Raw genomic sequence first — 19,044 nt, forward strand, 5'->3', positions numbered from 1 at the left:
CCCTTTTTTTTTGTTGGCTTGTCAACTTCAAACCAGTACCACATGTTCCCAGTGCCCCATATTTATGGAGGCGGTTTCCTTATTGTGACTCGTAACAACGCAGTCACGTCTTGTGTTCCATTTCAAGGATGTAAATTTGCACTATTTTTCTTGGTGTACAGACAGAAAAAAACCCAAACACCATCGAAATATTTGAAATGCATGATTTTATTTTCCAGTTCTCTGGTAGCAAAGAATTCCAGTTATAAGAAAAATCATATAAAATCATACAAAAATATCGAAAGAACAGCCAACTTCATCTTTGCCCCCATTATTGCACAATAATTCACTTTCTCTATATTTAGTTATCTAAGCTCTTATTCATTATCTCACCCTTTCTCTTTCCCTTCCTCCTCTCTTTGCTACCACTCTTCACTTCACTCATTCTTTCTCCTCCCCTCTCTACGTAACGGACTATTAGTGGCGAAAAGATCTATCATCTAACTTATAATCCGAATATGACAGTAAAACTATTATCAAATTACAATTTTCAAATTGCAGAAGGAATACAGATATTTGTTTGGAATAACATTTTAGAAAGAAATTATTCAGGACAGTTACGGGCCTACTTTTCAAGGTTCTAAATTGTATCAAGTTTACTACATTATGGAGTCGAAATAGATTCCGAAACGTTGTGGCATCACATTGGCATTAGGGTCAACTTTGGCTTTAAGATTTTGTCATTCTACTTTTCAACAAATAATGTAGGGTCATGTCTTTTAACCATTTAAAAATCACCACTAACTATTATTATAAAATGAAATAATGATTCGTTTCAGCTGTTGACCGAGACATGACAAAACATTATGGAGGTTTATCGCAGATGTAAAACTTTCGATTCCTGGGCTGAGCTGTAGGCGTGGTTTGAATGGTTACCATGGGAAACAAGGTTGTGGACAATGGCGAATATAGGCTTCCAGAGTTCCTTCCCTTACATGCATTAAAGCAGTGAAGGTGGTCAGCTGAAGTAGATTTATAGAGAAAGAGATTGCACTAAGAATTAGAAAACAAGTAGAAAAGAAGGGGCGATTCCATGCTAGAAAAATCAGCCATTTTCACAATATTTTCAACTCGCTGTCCAAGCAAACGAGGAACTTGAACTTGTTTCGTGGTAATGATAAAGTACTATTGGGTAGTCATTTAAAAAAACAATGACAATCAATATAAAAGTGTCGTCCATGGGTGATTAAAGGAGAAAATTTTGCGTGTCGTACGGGACATTTCTGAGTCCCGTATGGCACATAACATTTTCACCTTTAATTCACCCATAATCAAACATTTTTTTTTGTTGGTTATCACTTTTTCGATACCCACTATAACCGAATCATTGAAAACAACGATAATTTTATTACTCAAGCAATCAGCTACGAGACTAGAAATTGTTGAAAAGTCCCAAACGACCAGTATGGAATTGCCAATGCCTTTTAGGTCATTCATGTTTGTCTCGTCACTATTATGGATTTCATGTTTGATCGTTTGTTTACTTGTTATAGAGGTAAAGGATCACCTTACAGCTAGTCGCTTAAACGAGTGAATGCATTCTCTCTCGAAAATGAGTTATAACCGACTTGTATGAGCGACCATTAGTATGTTGTCGTCAGTCTTTTCACTCTCTAAAAGAGCAAGTCGATTAATGGCTAAATAATAACTTAAACTGGATTATTTTTAATCATCAGTGTACCTAGTAAAACGTGCCGCATGATTTATAGGGAGGGTAGATATCTTGTGAACAGTTAGTATTATTGCGATTTTGTTGTTTTATTTCAACAGAATGTTCATAGTTTAAAATTATGATCCATTGACAATCAATAAGATGGTTATACAATTCCCATTTCTAAAGTTATAATTTCAATTGACATTAGTACACTTTTCAAATTCTATCTCAGTTAGTAGGTTTTGTTTGTTTGTTTGCATTTATTTCTGCGTTCAAAAACACAATACAAAATTATTTATAATTACAAAATACAAAATAATTCATAATATAAACAATGTGGTCATATTACATAATAAATACAAATAAGGATGTGAGTATAAATTAATCTTTTATAAATGTAAACATATACATATAATGTAAAAAAATGAACGCAGGAGACCGCCATCGTGAGCGGTTAGGCTTGAATTGATGGCGGCCTCATAAAAGATTCGTGACTAAGATTGATATTTACTGACCAAGTGTTTTCAACATCAACGAACTATGCATTCTTAATTAATCAAATGTCTAAAAGGAGGTAATCATACAAGCAAAGGTTAACTATCTCGCTGAAAAATAAACTTACCATATTCAAGACTGGCTTTGTTGACAAGACATTGAAGAAGCTCTTTGAACTAACATTCTGTAAAGCAAAAGAAATAATGGTTAATTGGTATCAGGCCTGCTCTGAAAATAAGAATGGACATTCTCTAAAAATTAAGTTTAGACAAATAAAAGAAACTGCATTTATATTTATTTATTCATTCATTCATTCATTCATTCATCATTTAGGGTGGTCTCTTCAGTACATAAGAACTGCTTCTCGAGAGAACCTCAATTAAGAATGAATACTTTATTATTATTATCATTATTATTATTATTATTATTGTTATTATTATTACTACCATTCCTGTCGTTGAACGTCAGAAACGATCAATAAAACAGCGAATTTGCAATGGCAATTACACAAGTGAAAAACATTTATTTTAATTTCAATTTCTTTTCGACCAATCCACCTTGTAACACCCGAGTAAGAACATCCTTTTTATTATTTGTGTTACCAAAAAGCATTCACAAATGATGTATATAAATTTTACCGGCTGTGTCATGTTTTTCATGCATTTGATGGCTGGATCTCTTCTGTCATCATACCATGGTGCATTCTTCCAGCTGTCATAGTTAGTCTGCACCAAAAACCAGTTTCCTTGATCAACGTTTATCCTAATAGCAATTATAAAGTTAGACAGAAAAGGCATCATACTAAATTTTCAGTTGCGAGATCTTTGATTCAATTGGGACTGTGCTTAACTAACTTTCATGGCTAATTTACTAAATTGCTAACGTTAGAATGGAATTAGATAATACAGCAGCATAATTCAATATCGATATCAGAACTTCACCCTTGAAATAATTAGTCAGTCACAATCATGACTATAGATAATGTATTGTTGAAATATGCCGAATAATAATATCCTTGTAAAATGTTACCAAATTCGACAAAATTATGGTACACTTAAACGAACAAATTGTTAGAATTCTTAACAATATTTGGCGTCTGACGCATAATAATCAACACAGTTGTTATTTTCACCAAACCTTTTTGAAGAATGAGTCAAAGATTTACATATCGCACTTGAAAATGACAAGACACATTGCAGTCGTAATTAGCGTTGCGGTATTTCGCATTTTTCTCCTGGGGAGAGTGCAAATAATTTACCTCCTGATGGCATCCGATTTATTTCCTTGGGCTTTAGTGATGACCACGCCCTCTCCTGGGTTCATGCCGCCAACAGTAAGATAGGATGGCACCATGGTATCTACAGTAGATAGGTACTCTACGGTACTGTTGAAACTGTGACGAGATCAAATCAGAAATACTGTACATTCAGTTAACAACATAAAATATACAAATTTATTTCTTGTCTACGATTTATTTATGTGATCATTTTCTTGTTCAATTCGTGATAATAGCGAGTTTTCGCAATCGCGGCGGGGCGTATTCTACAACACAGTAAATCTATTTAAAAGCCCGTCAAATGACAATGAACAGCATAGAGGGCTTTGTCGAAAATTTTTGAATAGGGAGAGCTGATCACCGGAAGATTCTGAGATGACGAAAAATTGCCAATATGCCGCTTTTTTGATTCACCGATATCCGACAAAGACTGCTTTGTCACTAAAGGTTTTAGACAATAGATTTTCTGTGATGTAGAATTTGTGCCCGTCGCGACTGTGGAAACTCCAAATTGAACGAAAATGCGTCCATTCACTTCCATATCATTAATAGTTATATTTCTATCAAAATAGTCTCATTCAAATCGATATCAGTAGATTTTTTCCAGGACTTTGCCATATTTATATGTATTGTTCTGGAAAGATCTTTTAGATTGTTCACCAAACCTTATTTTTGCTTGAAAATACTACTACTAATATTTGCATAATGCATATTATCCCTATATTCATTCGTTCGAATTTATTTATTCGAAGAAAGAAAATATGGAAGAAAATGAGCTTACTCTTTTGCCATGAGGATAGCATCTCTGAGTGCAAATCCGGTCCAGTACGGCTTGCGATCACCAAGGATCCACTCAATAAAACCAAGTACACCGCTATCCTTCAACTTATGACGGGCGTTGATGTTAAGACTAACCACTCCCTAAAAATAAAGAAATATTGGATGTTCAAACATCAGTGGTGGATCCAGGTGGTGCACCCACCCCTTCGGGAAAGAATACTAAAATTTTGCAAAATGGTACATAATGTTTCTGCCCCCCCCCCCCCGCCAAACCCACTTGGATATGTTGGAGTCTTGGAATAGGGAGAAAAAGGAAGCAACAATGAAGAAGAGCATACAAAATATTAATGATATAATACCCCCAAAATGCAATCGAATGAAAATGACGTCACTTTAGCCCCACCTATTAAAATATCCTAGAGTTGCCCCTTATGTAAAAGCTTATGCTACTATTAGTGCACAGTCGTACCTTAATTGTCCTTTACATAATTTTCCGGTTTAAAGCCAGTCAGAATTTCATCTCACCGGTCTTACGTAAGTCTTGTCTGTTTGGAAAAACACCAAATAATTGTTTTCCACTGACTTTACGCAGGTCTTACCGTCTTTGAGCCAATTAGAATTTCATCTCATCGATTTTACTCAGGTCTTAACGGTTTTGAGCCAGCCTGGATACATCCTAACGATTTACACATGTCTTACCGGTTTTAATCCAGTCAGAATTCCAACATAACCAGCGAAGTGAACAGCTCGAGCGATCACCTTCCCACCTTTCTGATACTCCACATTGGTAACCAAAGGTTTGAGCCTCTCAGAGATTATCCATTCATTCGTCTTTACATCCCACCTAAAAATATAGAATTTTAAACAAATTTTCTTTCTTAGAAAGTACCTGCATTCATTTATTCATTAATCAGTCTATTCATTTTCATGAATTTTTGTATTGATCTAGTCTACGTTCCTTTGGAACATCAATCTTGGAAATTAGAAAAATCAAAGATTAAATCAAATCTGTATATTTTTTAATTACCTCAACCAACGATGTAACCTCAAAAAAATGCCAGAGTAGCTGATGTTTGGGCAATAGGCTGTACCTGCCATGCCGATTATACTCATAAAGTAAGCCTATTATGTACATGTATATAACTTTCCTCTCAAATTGTATATTACCGTTGTTCATATTGTTTCCAAGTTACAAGAAAATTCTGAAGGTTTCCATTGCGGAGGAGTGTAGCGGTTTAACGGTACACAGTACCGCAATTTGGTTTTCAGTTAAATTCAATAATTTTATCAGTAGCCTACATTTACCTACGAATATTTTTATATAGAACAATTTCATTGAATTATTCATTTATGAATCTGGAATACGCATACTTCATTTAAAATCCAATAATGTACTTTGATTAAATTGCGATCTATTTCAATTTAATTAGCAATGAATATAGGCTTAATATTAAATAATTTCAAACATATATCGAATATGCTTGAATAAGTAATAAACATATTGTAGTTTAAATGAATCATGTACATGGTGTAAAGCAATAAACCCAAAAATTATTAAAACAAAGCAAAGCTCCTGCTAAATCCTCCATTTTTACATTAACAATTTTACACATTCAGCTTTTGTAAAACATCCATGCAGGATATGATCCGTGGCCCTTCGGAAGTGGGGGTGCTTCGCAGCACCCCCAAGAATTTCCAGGGTGTGCTGGTGTGCTATTTTCCATAGGCAAACACCCCCAGGAAATTTGTTGTGTCAAAATGGATACTTTTTTTTTCTTGTAAAATTTCTAGGGACCAAAATGACCTTCAGTTTGTAGTGAAACACTTTTTTGTAAAAACAAATATTCCCAGTGCCCTGATAGGATCTATAAATCCCTTCCTTGTTTTTATAAATATGGGTAGAAGATTCGCCCATATTCAGCTCAGAATGAAATCTTTGCCAACATTATTATATCTATTAATATGGTATTGACACGAGCTTAAAATGCGAAACAAAATGCCATTTTAATTTCCCGTGGTGGATAGTGGACGGCAGTCTAAGAAACCTTGATACACTGATAATATGTTAAAGCACATCTCAACGGTGAAATAAGAATACAGTTAAATTAAACTATAAACATTGAAAAGGATATGTTGAAATACATTTTTTAAAATAAAATATGTACTGATTGAATAATAGATTGAAAACCATTCTATAGGCATGTAATTCAAATATACAATAATTATATTTTATGCTCTCGTGTGAAACCACTCTTATCTGCTTACCCTAGGAAGGTTCCAAAGTCCATATTCCGTGCGTGATAGATGTCACCTGATTTTATCAAGATGAGATAATTATAGGTGTATTAATTAATCAAAAACAAACAAAATCAGGTAAGATCAGCCAGGGTCCTTTTGATATGCATATAGGCCTATAGAAAGCAAAGCATGCTATTCACTTCTTGATAAACTTGGCACTTGAAAATTATCGTTTAACATGTTTAGTTGTTTGTCATAACGTGTATTTTTGGCGTAAACTTCTTCTGCTCCAAATGAACATGTCTGAACTCAGGTTTTAAAGATTGATAACAAATAAACTTTAAAAAAGCGATTCTTAATTCACCAGCAATTGAACTATGCATTAAAAAATCCCAGTGAATTACACTTTAAAAAACATTGGGTAAAAGTGCTTCATGGGGTAATTATGTGTCCAACCAACATTGGGCATTTCTTTGGGGCATTTTTATTAATCCAGTGTGATGAAAATTTTGCCCATTCTAAAGTAATTGCTACTTATTTTTTAACCTTACCGGACAATACGCTTCCCACATTCATGACATTGGGAAAAATACTGCCCCAAATTTGTTGGACACATAATTACCCTCATGGTGGTAAAAATGTTACCCAATATTTTTTTTACAGTGTATTGTACGACGATAGAAAATAGCCTGGTCCATAAAAGAAACAAAGTGTAAACAAAATTTGGCCATGTTTGACATAGACTTGGACTATGTCTAATTAGGTTAAGCCAGCTTTAAGAGTAACGACCATCATTCCACCTATACTGTACATGGTCAATTCCAGCGTAACGGACATGACATTCAGACAAATTTTTGTAATTCAAAGGTTTATACAGTAGAAATAGCAGTCTTTTGATAATTGTTACTGAGCTTATCAGACACATTCAAGTATCAGTTACATACACATGAAATTTCAAATTGTTTCATTGAACAGTTGTTGAGATATTGCACTCTTTCTGAGCGTAACGGACATGACACGAAATGGACAAAGCATTTTTACCTCCAATTGCTTATCAAAATTCCTGTGAATTCTTAGATTGCATGCACCTGACATTGGTGTTAATTTAACCTTAACATCATGCTCTATCCATGAAATGGTGTTTAACAACAGTTTTGCAGTGCATTCTGTATTCATAGCTCAAAATGTAGCGTAACGGACATGACAGTTTCGTCCACTTTTTGTAAGTGAATATAATTATTTTATGACAAGATATGGTACAAGTCTAATTGTGTACATGATAAGGCTAGAGGTTAGAGACACACATCATAACTGGTAATCTGTAATATCTCCCATTATTTTGCAATTTAAGAGGGGGGCTTTTCATACAATATTTATAAAACAAAAAAATATTTAGAAAAAATTCTTTTACACCAGTTAACCACAAATAGAGAGTATTTTCCAGTTACTACCATCCTCTACACCTAATTAAAAGAGAAAAAGTTGATAGCAAAGATTATTTTTTATTCATGGCTTACTATTTGATAATATACACTAGCGTAACGGACATGACACCCTTACAAAGTGAACTTCATTAGCACTTCTTAGTTTCAAAATGAAAGAAATATGAATAATGAATGTAATTATGTAACAGCAAAGTACCTTTACTAACATTCTTAAGAAAAATATGTAGATATTATTGGCAGGTATCATTAATTTAATAGCTATAGCCTACATGATATTTTTATACAGAATACAATGTTTATCGTACCACTACGGCACACTGAGAAGACCCAAATCTCATTTTTTGTGAGAAGAAAACAAATGTACCAGACCTGTATAAATCCAAGATGAACATATTATGAAATGTATATTATGATAAAGAATATGTAGTAGTATTTATGTCCGTTTTAAGATTTAAAAAATGACATTAAAAAGTATTTTAAAATTTAATAGCAGTACCTGGAAACCAATCTTTCATCATCGATTATGTATGAGTTGAAAGGCAATCGGAATGTTTGTAAATTGCTTCTGAAATTACTTTTCATTCGAATTAAATATCATCCTGAGTATAATCGTCCTTTCATCAAATCTTGGATGTTTTAAATCTTACGATCTTACTTGCTGACAAATGTGGCTGTATCTAATTTTGTTGCATTGTCCGAGCTGCTTGTGTACAAATGAAGATACATCATTCAAATCATGATTATGGCTGACCAAAATACTATGATGACATAATTTATTGATCGCGCCACATTCCTTCCACAGCCCCTTTACTTTGCGATATTGCAAAGAAGTGCCACTGTAGGTTCAAGGATTCATTGAGCTTACACCATGTAACACAGATATTTGATTCTGAATACAAACTTGTTTTTTTATGTGAGCCCGTGCCATCACTGAAGAAGTAGAGTTTGGTGAAAGTCAGATAGTTTGAAGCAATACATGTATCATCATTGATCTCATGAATTCACAAGTTGAAGTTTTATCATGCTCCAAACTGTCAGTGCAAACACCTATTAAGATAATCAATTGTATTGTTCAAACACAAATGATGCAGACTGTGATCTAAGTATGTTGCCAGATCTAGCTTCATCTTTCCTAATATTATGTGGCATACCGTTAATTCTCAGAAAAATCTACCAGAACAAGTGCTGAACTTTCATCATTCACTAACTTCTAAAATGGCTTGAATGACAAGCAGATTGTAGGAGTTATTACATCCAGCTATCCTCAAGCAATTGAGACTGACCTCAGTCTGTGACACTGAGCCTAATATTTTGTTTATGTGAATGCTGCCTTTTGTCATATATAAGGCGTCATGTCCGTTACGCAAATTGTCATGTCCGTTACGTCATTTTTATGAAAATGAGAAAAGGTAAGGGAAAATGATTGCTACACATGGTAGGGGGTTTAGTTCTAACATAGAATCTGAATCTGCAGTACCTTTAGGCAAATTTCCTGTAAGCTATGAAAACTTCAAGTTAAAAACGTAACGGACATGACACTGATATTGGTAAAGAAATCACACAAATCTGAAGACAGATTTCTCAAAAATTGATGGATGGCATAAAATTAAACGATGATTTTCTGTTGATTTAAACATCAGTCAACTATTCAAAAATTAAAAGAGACCTCTGGGACCTTGTTTGCTTTTAGTAGAGACAGGAAAGATGAATTGTCTAAAAATAGCCACATTTTTTACATTTTGCAATTTACTGTTCTATTTTTTTGATGATGGAAAAAACTACAAAATTTTATCAATATTCCGATTATTCTATTGGAAATTGGTACTTTATAGATTACTTTTTAAGAAAATTTGACTGTTTAAGTGAAATCTGAAACTTCATATTTTCTCTAAAGTGAACATTTTTCATGGAATTGCCCACATGCTATATATTCGGTTATGTTTTTTACAATTTCGTCACCACACTGTCATCATCAAAATCATTTTCTATGACTTTAACTAAACGTCAACAAAAGAAAGACACATCAGCTCGATTTATAAACCTGTAGGCCTACATTACATCAAAGTGTTGATTAATATGATAGTATCTTTACTTCCTTCTCTATTTAACCTCTAACTCTACTTCCCCATCCCACTTCCTTCTCTTTAGTATCAACCATATCACTCTAAATGCAAAAATGCTAATCTGGTCACTAATCACAGTCATCTCGGAGTGGCATGAGGGACCAGTCGTTTTGGAGTGGGATTTACATCTTTTGAGAGTGGATTTACCTCTTTTTGGAGTGAAAATATCTTTAAATACGCACTGTTCACTCCCGAAGGAGCTATAATGCATTTTCAAAATATTATAATCCCACTCCAAAATTACAGTATACAATCACGTAAAACATATTATTTAATATGATCTTCTAGCCATGTTGCTTTGGGTAATTACGTGATTTATGATTTACCCCCAAACCGTATGTATTACACGATTTATGTGTATTTGTGTCCATTTTATGTGCCCAATCCCTATAATGACTTACCACTTTTAGTCTGTGCTATTACAGCAGTGCAGAAGGATTCTATCTCATAGAAGATGTTCATCAGTACTATTTCACCTGCAGGATAAAGAATGGATAAATTAGATTTAATGACGAGGATTTTATTACAGTTAAAAAGAATATTCTACGGCACAAACGTGAGAGAGAGAGAAAGAGAGTGGGAGGGAAGGGGGAAATGAAATAAGCCCTTGTATAAATGCTTTATTCGTCGAGACTGCTGTCGAAGTAAAACGGATGTCGTCTTTAACGTCCAATAAAATAATCGACGATTTTGAGCATTGTAATTTTCAAAGCATTCTGATACGAACCGAAGATTTATCTAAAAGGGAACTGTTAAGTAATAAAAGACAACCGAGAACACATTTTTTTTATTGAAATCTAATTAAGACCATTTTTATAAAAGGATGTCGAGCAAGACATTTCTATGACATGCTGTTGCACCAGCTATTGATGTTCATTAATCGTAAGAATAATTAATCTACTTGAAGCTCACATCGATTACCCATGTTACTACTTTCACTACAAAAAAAAAATATTCGGTTGGATTTTTATCACCACAAGGGAAATTATGTGTCCAACCAATTTTGAACAGTATTTTACCCAATGCGGGAAGCATATTGTCCAGTAAGGTTGAAAAGAGAAGTAGCCATTAATTTAGAATGGGCACAATTCTCATCACACTGGATAAATAAAAATGCCCAAAAGAAATACCCAATGTTGGTTGGACACATAATTACCCCCCATGAAGCACTTTTACCCAATATTTTTTTCAGAGTGTTCCTATCATCGAAGACCAATTGGGAAATATCGTCCGCCATGATAAATCAACAGATAATAATTCATCTTACCAATGGGAATCCCAGTCGCATCCGCAATGCCCTGAAGTTCACGGTCATACGGCTCACGTAGAGAAGACACAACGGGACCCTGTGTATGGTAATTCCACAAGAATTATACATATTGAAAACGTAATATTTTTTCTTTCATTTTTTTTTATATATCCCAATTCGAATTAATATCTGCTGGTATGCAGCTGATAGGATGTTTTTCGTATTCATTTTAACAATCTTAATATAACAAACATTTGATAATGATGCACAACATTATAGCTCCATATATCTGTCAAAGACAATCAAAGGCGCATTTTAGGAGGAGCCAGCCAAGAACGAAAACGATATTCAGTATACAAAGAAGAACGAAAACGGTATTCAGTACAAAGAAATAAACAAATAGTCGATCAAAATTTAAAGGAAAATTAGAAACAAACAATACAAGAGTTGATTAAATTGAAACACATATTTTCTTTTTAATTTTTAAGAGAATAATAAATAGACTTACAAATAAATCATCAATGACCTCAGAAGTGAGTTTCTTTCCTAGTAGTAGCCCAACAAGCCCTTTGATGTCTTCTATTAGAAAACTGATCTGAATTTCATAAGGAGTTTGAAAAAGTAAAACATAGTATGATTATACTGTACTTGTACAAACAATGAAACACGTGTCATAACATTGATTGCTTACAGAATATACAGGCTCTTCAGAAGAGGCATAACCTTGTTTTTTTATATATACAATATTTTTTGATGGTTTCTTGTCAATTCGAGGGTGCTGATTACGAATCTGGATGATGCCACTCGTGTAACCTTGAGCATTTTCCGCAAATTGGCAAAATCCAATATGGCCGCCAAAATATGCAAATTACCCATGAAAATCCTAAAATTGTCCACACATTGGCTATGAAATGCATGAAATTGTGTGGCAGGAGTGAAATACTCTCTGAAAATTTTTTTTTTTGACAAAATATTTATTTTCCTGATATTCAAAATGGCCGCCATAGGCCCTTGTATACTCTATTATGTACAATATGAATAGGGAAAACTAGTTTTCACAAAAATGAGCACTTAACTGCAAAATCGCGATGTATGAATGAAGTAATATATGCAAATCACCATTGCTAACGAGATATATCATTTATTTTGTCATATATGGGAACATTTCTGTATTTTGATAATTAAAATAGCCGCCACTGGCCCAAACAGTATTGCGTACAATGGCAATGGGGGCCAAAAAATTCACAAGAGTGATCACTAAAATGCATATTGGAATACTGACTAAAACATAATTCTTTACGAAATATATTATTAATATGCCATGTATGTGATGAATGTTTCATTTTGATATTCAAAATGGCTGCCAAAGGCCCTAAAAGTATTATGCACAATGAGAAAGAGGAGCAAAGAAATCACAAGAGAGAGCACTATAATGCACATATATGTGATAAATTAATGGGATACTGTCTAAAAACATATTTTCTAAAGAAATATATCATTCAGGTCTCAAGTTTGTGTTAAATACTGTATTTTGATTTTCAAAATGGCCGCCATAGACATTAACATTATATACACATGATACATGTACAATGCAAAGTGGGAAACCAATATTCACAGGAGTGAGCACCATAAATGCACGTAATAGTGATCTATGAGTAAAATATTGTCTGAAAGCATAATTTCTATTAAGATATATCATTTATTCTGCCAGTTAGGCGATAAATACTGTTATTGGAAAGTCAAAATGGCCGCTACAGGCCCTTATGGTATTATGCACAATATGAATGGGAACAAATTATTTCAACAGAATTTGGCTTTGCTTGGCCAAATGGTGATGTATGAGTGAAATATTGTCTGAAAACATGATTTATAACAAATTTGTATCATATCTTATGTAATATAGGTGATAAATACTGTATTTCAACATTCAAAATGGCTGCCATATGCCCTTTTTGTGAACATTATTTTCTCCACTCAAATTGTATATTATACGATAAGGGCCTATGGTGGCCATTTTCAATTTTAAAATGCAGCATTTATCACCTTGATTACACAACATTATGATATATCTCGTTAGAAACCATGGTTTTAGACAACATTTAACCCTTACATCACAATTCACAATTATATGCAATATTTAGAGTCAAGTAAAGCCAAATTCTGTCAAAATTATATGTCCCATGTTACAATGTACACAATACTTTTAGGACCTATGGCAGCCATTTTGGATTTCAAAGTACAGCATTTATTACCTCCACGACCAATATGTGATGTATTTAGTTAGAAATCATGTTTAAGACAATATTTTTACTCGTATATCACAGTTATATGCATTTTATGATTCTCACTCTTGTGAAAATTTGTTTCTCCATTCGCATTGTGCATGATAAATATAGGGCCTATGGCGGCCATTTTGAACATGTTGAATGTCAAAATACAGCATTTATCACATAAATGGCATATTAATGATGTTTTTAGTCAGTATTCCACTCGTTTATCTTAATAATATGCAGTTTAGTGCTCACTCTTGTCATTTTTTTGGCCCCGGCCATTGCCATTGTACATAATACTCCGGCCAGTCGCGGCTATTTTAGATATCAAAATACAGTAATGTCCCCATATATGACATAATAAATGATATATCTCGTTATCAATGATGATTTGAATATATTACTTTGTTCATACATCGCGATTTTGCGGTTTAGTGCTAATTTTTGTGAAAATGAGTTTTCCCTATTCATATTGTACATAATAGAGTATACAATGGCCTATGGCGGCCATATTGAATATCAGGAAAATAAATATTTTGTCAAAAAATATTTTTTCAGAGAGTATTTCATTCCTGCCACACGATTTCATGCATTTCATAGCCAATGTGCGGACAATATTACGTGCAATTGTGGTGCTCTGTGAATATTGGTTTCCCACTTTGCATTGTACATGATACTGTTAATGTCTATGGCGGCCATTTTGAAAGTCAAAATACAGTATTTAACACAAACTTGAAACCTGAATGATATATTTCGTTAGAAAATATGTTTTTAGACAGTATCCAATTAATTTATCACATATGATTATGCATTATAGTGACCTCTCTTGTGATTTCTTTGCTCCTCTTTCTCATTGTGCATTATACTTTTAGGGCCTTTGGCAGCCATTTTGAATATCAAAATGAAACATTCTTCACATACATGGCATATTAATATAACATTTCGTTAACAATCATGCTTTAGTCAGTATTCCACTCGTTTAATCTTAATAATATGCATTTTAGTGATCACTCTTGTGAATTTTTGACCCCCATTGCCATTGTACGCAATACTGTTTTGGCCAGTGGCGGCTATTTTAGATATCAAAATGCAGAAATGTTCCCATATATGACATAATAAATGATATATCTCGTTAGCATTTATAACTTGCATGTATTACTTCATTCATACATCGCGAGTTTCTGCAGTTAAGTGCTAATTTTGGTGAAAATTAGTTTTCCGTATTCATATTGTACATTATCGAGTATACAAGGGCCTATGGCGGCCATTTTGAATATCAGGAAAATATATATTTTGTCATAAATTATTTTTTCAGGGAGTATTTCACTCCTACCATACAATTTCATGCCTTTCATAGTTAATGTGTGGACAATTTTAGGATTTTCATGGGTAATTTGCATATTTTGGCGGCCATATTGGATTTTGCCAATTTGCGGAAAATGCTCAAGGTTACACGAGTGGCATCATCCAGATTCGTAATCAGCACCCTCGAATTGACAAGAAACCATCAAAAAATATTGTATATATAAAAAAACAAGGTTTGGTCAAGTGTCTATGGGGCCTATCCTCGACTAAGGGCGTTATGCTTACAGAATATACAGTGCTCTTCACTAGAAGGCAACAGTCACCTTTATTTCGTAATAAAATATTAACCAAACACAGATTTCCAAACTTTTTTTGAGGGGTTTGATTGACAAAGTGCATGATTATAATGGAGGGTAATTACTGAACTTCTTTTTCCAAAATTGGGAATAAATATCACCAACTTTGGAAAAAAAAATTGTGAAAGGATTAGGGCTATTTTACTGCTTCAGGTGATGATTTTTCCCCGAAGAATCTTCGTAAATGCCGATTTCTTTTTAAGATGAACCGGTTGAGGGACCCTTTTCTGGTCAAATATGTCAGATAAAAATCCTATCTACTGGTAGTGAACATTCGACCCCGCATTTCATACTTTCTTAAACGTGCCACTTTAACAAACGAGTCTATGGGAAATATTTCAGGCCCGTGAGACCTGTAATGAGGTCCAAGAGAGAGGTTTCACAATCCGATATCCAAATTTTCTCACTATCGATGGTCGAGTGAGTTTCTTGTGAATAGAATATCCCAGCTTTTTCAACTGCCTATAGCCACGCAACAGATCACTTAAATCCGTATACAATACATTCCCTTTTTTTCTAGTTCATGACATTGTAGGTATAATAAATGGGGACATGACAAGTCATGAAGAAGAATGAAGCCGAGCGTCAGAGAGTCTTTATATTACGTAACACTTAACTTGTTCCGTTAATAGAAAAAAATTAGCATAATCGCAATTTCATGATGTAATCGGCCCTGGGTTCCCTGGCGTACCAGAGGGAATGGGGAGCCGCCGCCGCCGCCCCCCCCCCCCATATTCACTCATAGACGAAATTTCTTTGCTGGTTGTCAGTTATACTTTATTATAATCTCAAAACAACTTGAAGTTCTTTGTTAGTTTGGACGGCAGGTTGAAAAATGTTGGGAAATGGCTGATTGTCTAGCATTGAATCGCACATTATTAGGGCCTACTAATAAATTAAAGTTTGGCAAACAAACTCATAAACATACATATAGAAACAGTAGAAACCCGAAAAGGGGGACCTGATGTATCGAAATCATGAAGTTTGAAGTCAAAGTGGAGATGTCTTACATTTGCTGATTTAGGCTGGACCAACTCTGTCCATCTATCTTCTGGATCCAAGTCCATATTGAAGACGTATTGAGGAGCTGCATCACTGGGGGATGGTGGGTAAGCATCGGTTCGGCAATTCTTGTCTGTAAACTAAAGAGGAGAGCAAAAGGATGACAGTTCACTTTCATTTTCCATTCAAATAACAGGATCACATAATATATTCATCACATCAAATCATATTGTCTTATTTCAACAATAGATAAATTACAACGTACATTACATCAAGTAATATGAATAATTATATACAATTCGATATACAGGACATGAAGAAAAAGATAACAATATTATTATGTGAATGAAAACAAAACAAAAATTTGTCTGTATTATAAAAAAAAACATAAAACAAAAAATGCATGTACAATAACTAGTGACGCGGCAATGGCGACGGCAATGATGATGATGATAGTGATATAATGATGATGGTGGTGGTAGTAATTAATGATGATGATGGTGTTAGTGATATGAAGATGATAGTGGTGGTAGTGGTGATGATGGCAACGATGAAGAAAATTATAATGCTAATGATGGTGATAATGATGCTGATGCTGAAAATGATGATGAATGATGATGATGATGATGATGATGGTGATGATGATGATGATGATGGTGATGACGATGATGATGAGATGATGATGATGATGATGATGATGATGATAATAATAATGATGACAATAATGATGGTGATGATGAAGATAATCATAGTGTTATCTAGGGTAGGCCTTTATAGTTGATGGTCATATAGCCAAAGGACGTGCATGGATATCTGGTTTTATTCTTCTACTTTTATCTGTTTATTCAACTCTCCTGGACAACCCCTTCTAAATATCCCCATACATGATACCCTCTCTCATGGCTCCATACTACTGCAATTCATGGAATTATGTTGAATGTTCCGTTTTCAAATCAGTATATATCAACCATGACAATGATCGTACAGAGTCGTGATATGCTACATTACGTATGACAAGGGGTGAGTAAACAATAACATTACAATAGCTCTGTGTAAAATCCAAAGGTACATTATTACTTGCCGGTGGTAAATCTTGAGCGAAAAGACTCGATATACAAGCCGCTACAAGGCAGAGAATACAAATCAACCTCTCCATGGTTGAAATATCATTTCATACGAAGCAAAATGAAGTTTCTCACAAATACAGAGGTAAATAATACCCCCAAGATACTGGTAGTCTGTTGGCCAGGTCAATGTAGGCAGTGCAGGTTTATAAAGATTGAGACGAGACCATGCAGTCAGAGTGCGTATGTTTTTGTATTGAATGCTGTTGGCAGACGGAATAAACCTAACTGGGTGTTGCCAAGATGCTTTGATGAGGGGGGCGGGGCGGGGCATGGCTGGGCAAGATGATGAAAACGTAAAGTCTTTTTTTGTGTGTGTCTTACACAAGTTACACTACCAATAATTTTCTGTACTCTCCTTTTCTTTCTCTTCTCCCCCGGCCCCTCGACCCCCCCCCCCGAAAAAAAATATATATCATAATTACGCCCCTGAGCCCAGATAACTGCTATCAAAATGGGTTACCTCCTTCTAATATACACTCAACATGAAGCTTCGATGATTAATTGATATTAAAGGACAAGTCCACCCCAGCAGAAAGTTCTTTCGAATACAAAGAGAAAAATCCAACAAAATATCATCAAAATCGGATGTAAAATAAGAAAATTTGACATTTTTTATTTCGCTTAATATCACAAAAGAGTTATATGCACATCCGGGTCTGTATGCAAATGAGGGGACTGGTGAAGTCATCCACTATTTCTTTCGTATTCTATTATATATGAAATATTCTAATTTTCCCCTCATTGTCACGTGAAGGAAAGTTTTATTCCTCGCTGAACATGTAGAATTACATTTTTTTCAAAAACATTTCATGGTTCAGTCAAGTCGGTCAAAATTATAACAAGTGGAATGCCTCTGGCCGTCTCACCTGCATCACGCGGTTCAATATAGCAGCAGTGCTGACTTTGAACACTACTCTAACTCGCACAAGATGTTCAGTGATACATGGTTACTCTTATGTCCACTTTTTATGAACTAGACCAATAAACTTACAGAGATATGATGGTTATTCAACAAAAAAACCCAACATGGCCAAAGTTCATTGACCTTACATGACCTTTGACCTTGATCATGTGACCTGAAACTCGAACAGGATGTTCAGTGATACTTGATTACTCTTATGTACAAGTTTCATGAATCAGATCCATAAACTTTCAAAGTTATGATGGTAATTCAACAGATACACCCTATTCGGCCAAAGTTCATTGACCTTTGACCTTGGTCATGTGACCTGAAACGCGCACAGGATGTTCAGTGATACTTGATTACTCTAATGTCCAAGTTTAATGAACTAGACAAATAAACTTTCAAAGTTATGATGGTAATTCAACAGAAACCCCCGATTCGGCCAAAGTTCATTGACCCTAAATGACCTTTGACCTTAATCATGAGACCTGAAACTTGCACAAAATTTTCAGTGATGCATGATTACTATTATGTCCAAGTTTCATGAATCAGATCCATAAACTTTCAAAGTTATGATGGGAATTCAACAGATATCCCCAATTCGGCCAAAGTTCATTGACCCTAAATGACCTTTGACCTTGGTCATGTGACGTGAAACTCATGCAGGATGTTTAGTGATACTTGATTAAGCTTATGTCCAAGTTTCATGAACTAGGTCCATATATTTTCTAAGTTATGATGACATTTCAAAAACTTAACCTCAGGTTAAGATTTCGATGTT

General features: G+C 34.4%; 1 protein-coding gene across 1 annotated transcript; it reads right to left on the reverse strand.

Annotated features, from left to right (window-relative positions):
- Window positions 1–189: 189 nt before the first annotated feature.
- Window positions 190–17,565, reverse strand: LOC121413641 (acid ceramidase-like). The gene is made up of 12 exons (XM_041606586.1): window positions 17,314–17,565; window positions 16,241–16,372; window positions 11,808–11,894; window positions 11,318–11,396; window positions 10,452–10,526; window positions 6,510–6,555; window positions 4,944–5,088; window positions 4,246–4,385; window positions 3,447–3,581; window positions 2,827–2,950; window positions 2,316–2,372; window positions 190–1,001 (listed from the first exon to the last, which is right to left on the reverse strand). The coding sequence occupies exons 1-12, from the start codon at window positions 17,386–17,388 to the stop codon at window positions 912–914; spliced, it is 1,185 nt and encodes a 394-aa protein (XP_041462520.1). The 5' UTR covers window positions 17,389–17,565; the 3' UTR covers window positions 190–911.
- Window positions 17,566–19,044: the final 1,479 nt, after the last annotated feature.

This window comes from Lytechinus variegatus, chromosome 1, assembly GCF_018143015.1.
Source record: "Lytechinus variegatus isolate NC3 chromosome 1, Lvar_3.0, whole genome shotgun sequence".
NCBI classification, from domain to species: Eukaryota; Metazoa; Echinodermata; class Echinoidea; order Temnopleuroida; family Toxopneustidae; genus Lytechinus; species Lytechinus variegatus.

Bases quoted from the DNA above. Each gene is read 5' to 3' on its own strand.
- LOC121413641 (XM_041606586.1), bottom strand. From the start codon at position 17,388: ATGGAGAGGTTGATTTGTATTCTCTGCCTTGTAGCGGCTTGTATATCG. The intron at 11,397-11,807 runs GTAAGTCTATTT...TACCATACACAG, and splicing joins AGGTCATTGATGATTTATTT to GGTCCCGTTGTGTCTTCTCT. The intron at 4,386-4,943 runs GTAAGACATGTG...CTTTATTTTTAG, and splicing joins TTCTGACTGGATTAAAACCG to GGAGTGGTTAGTCTTAACAT.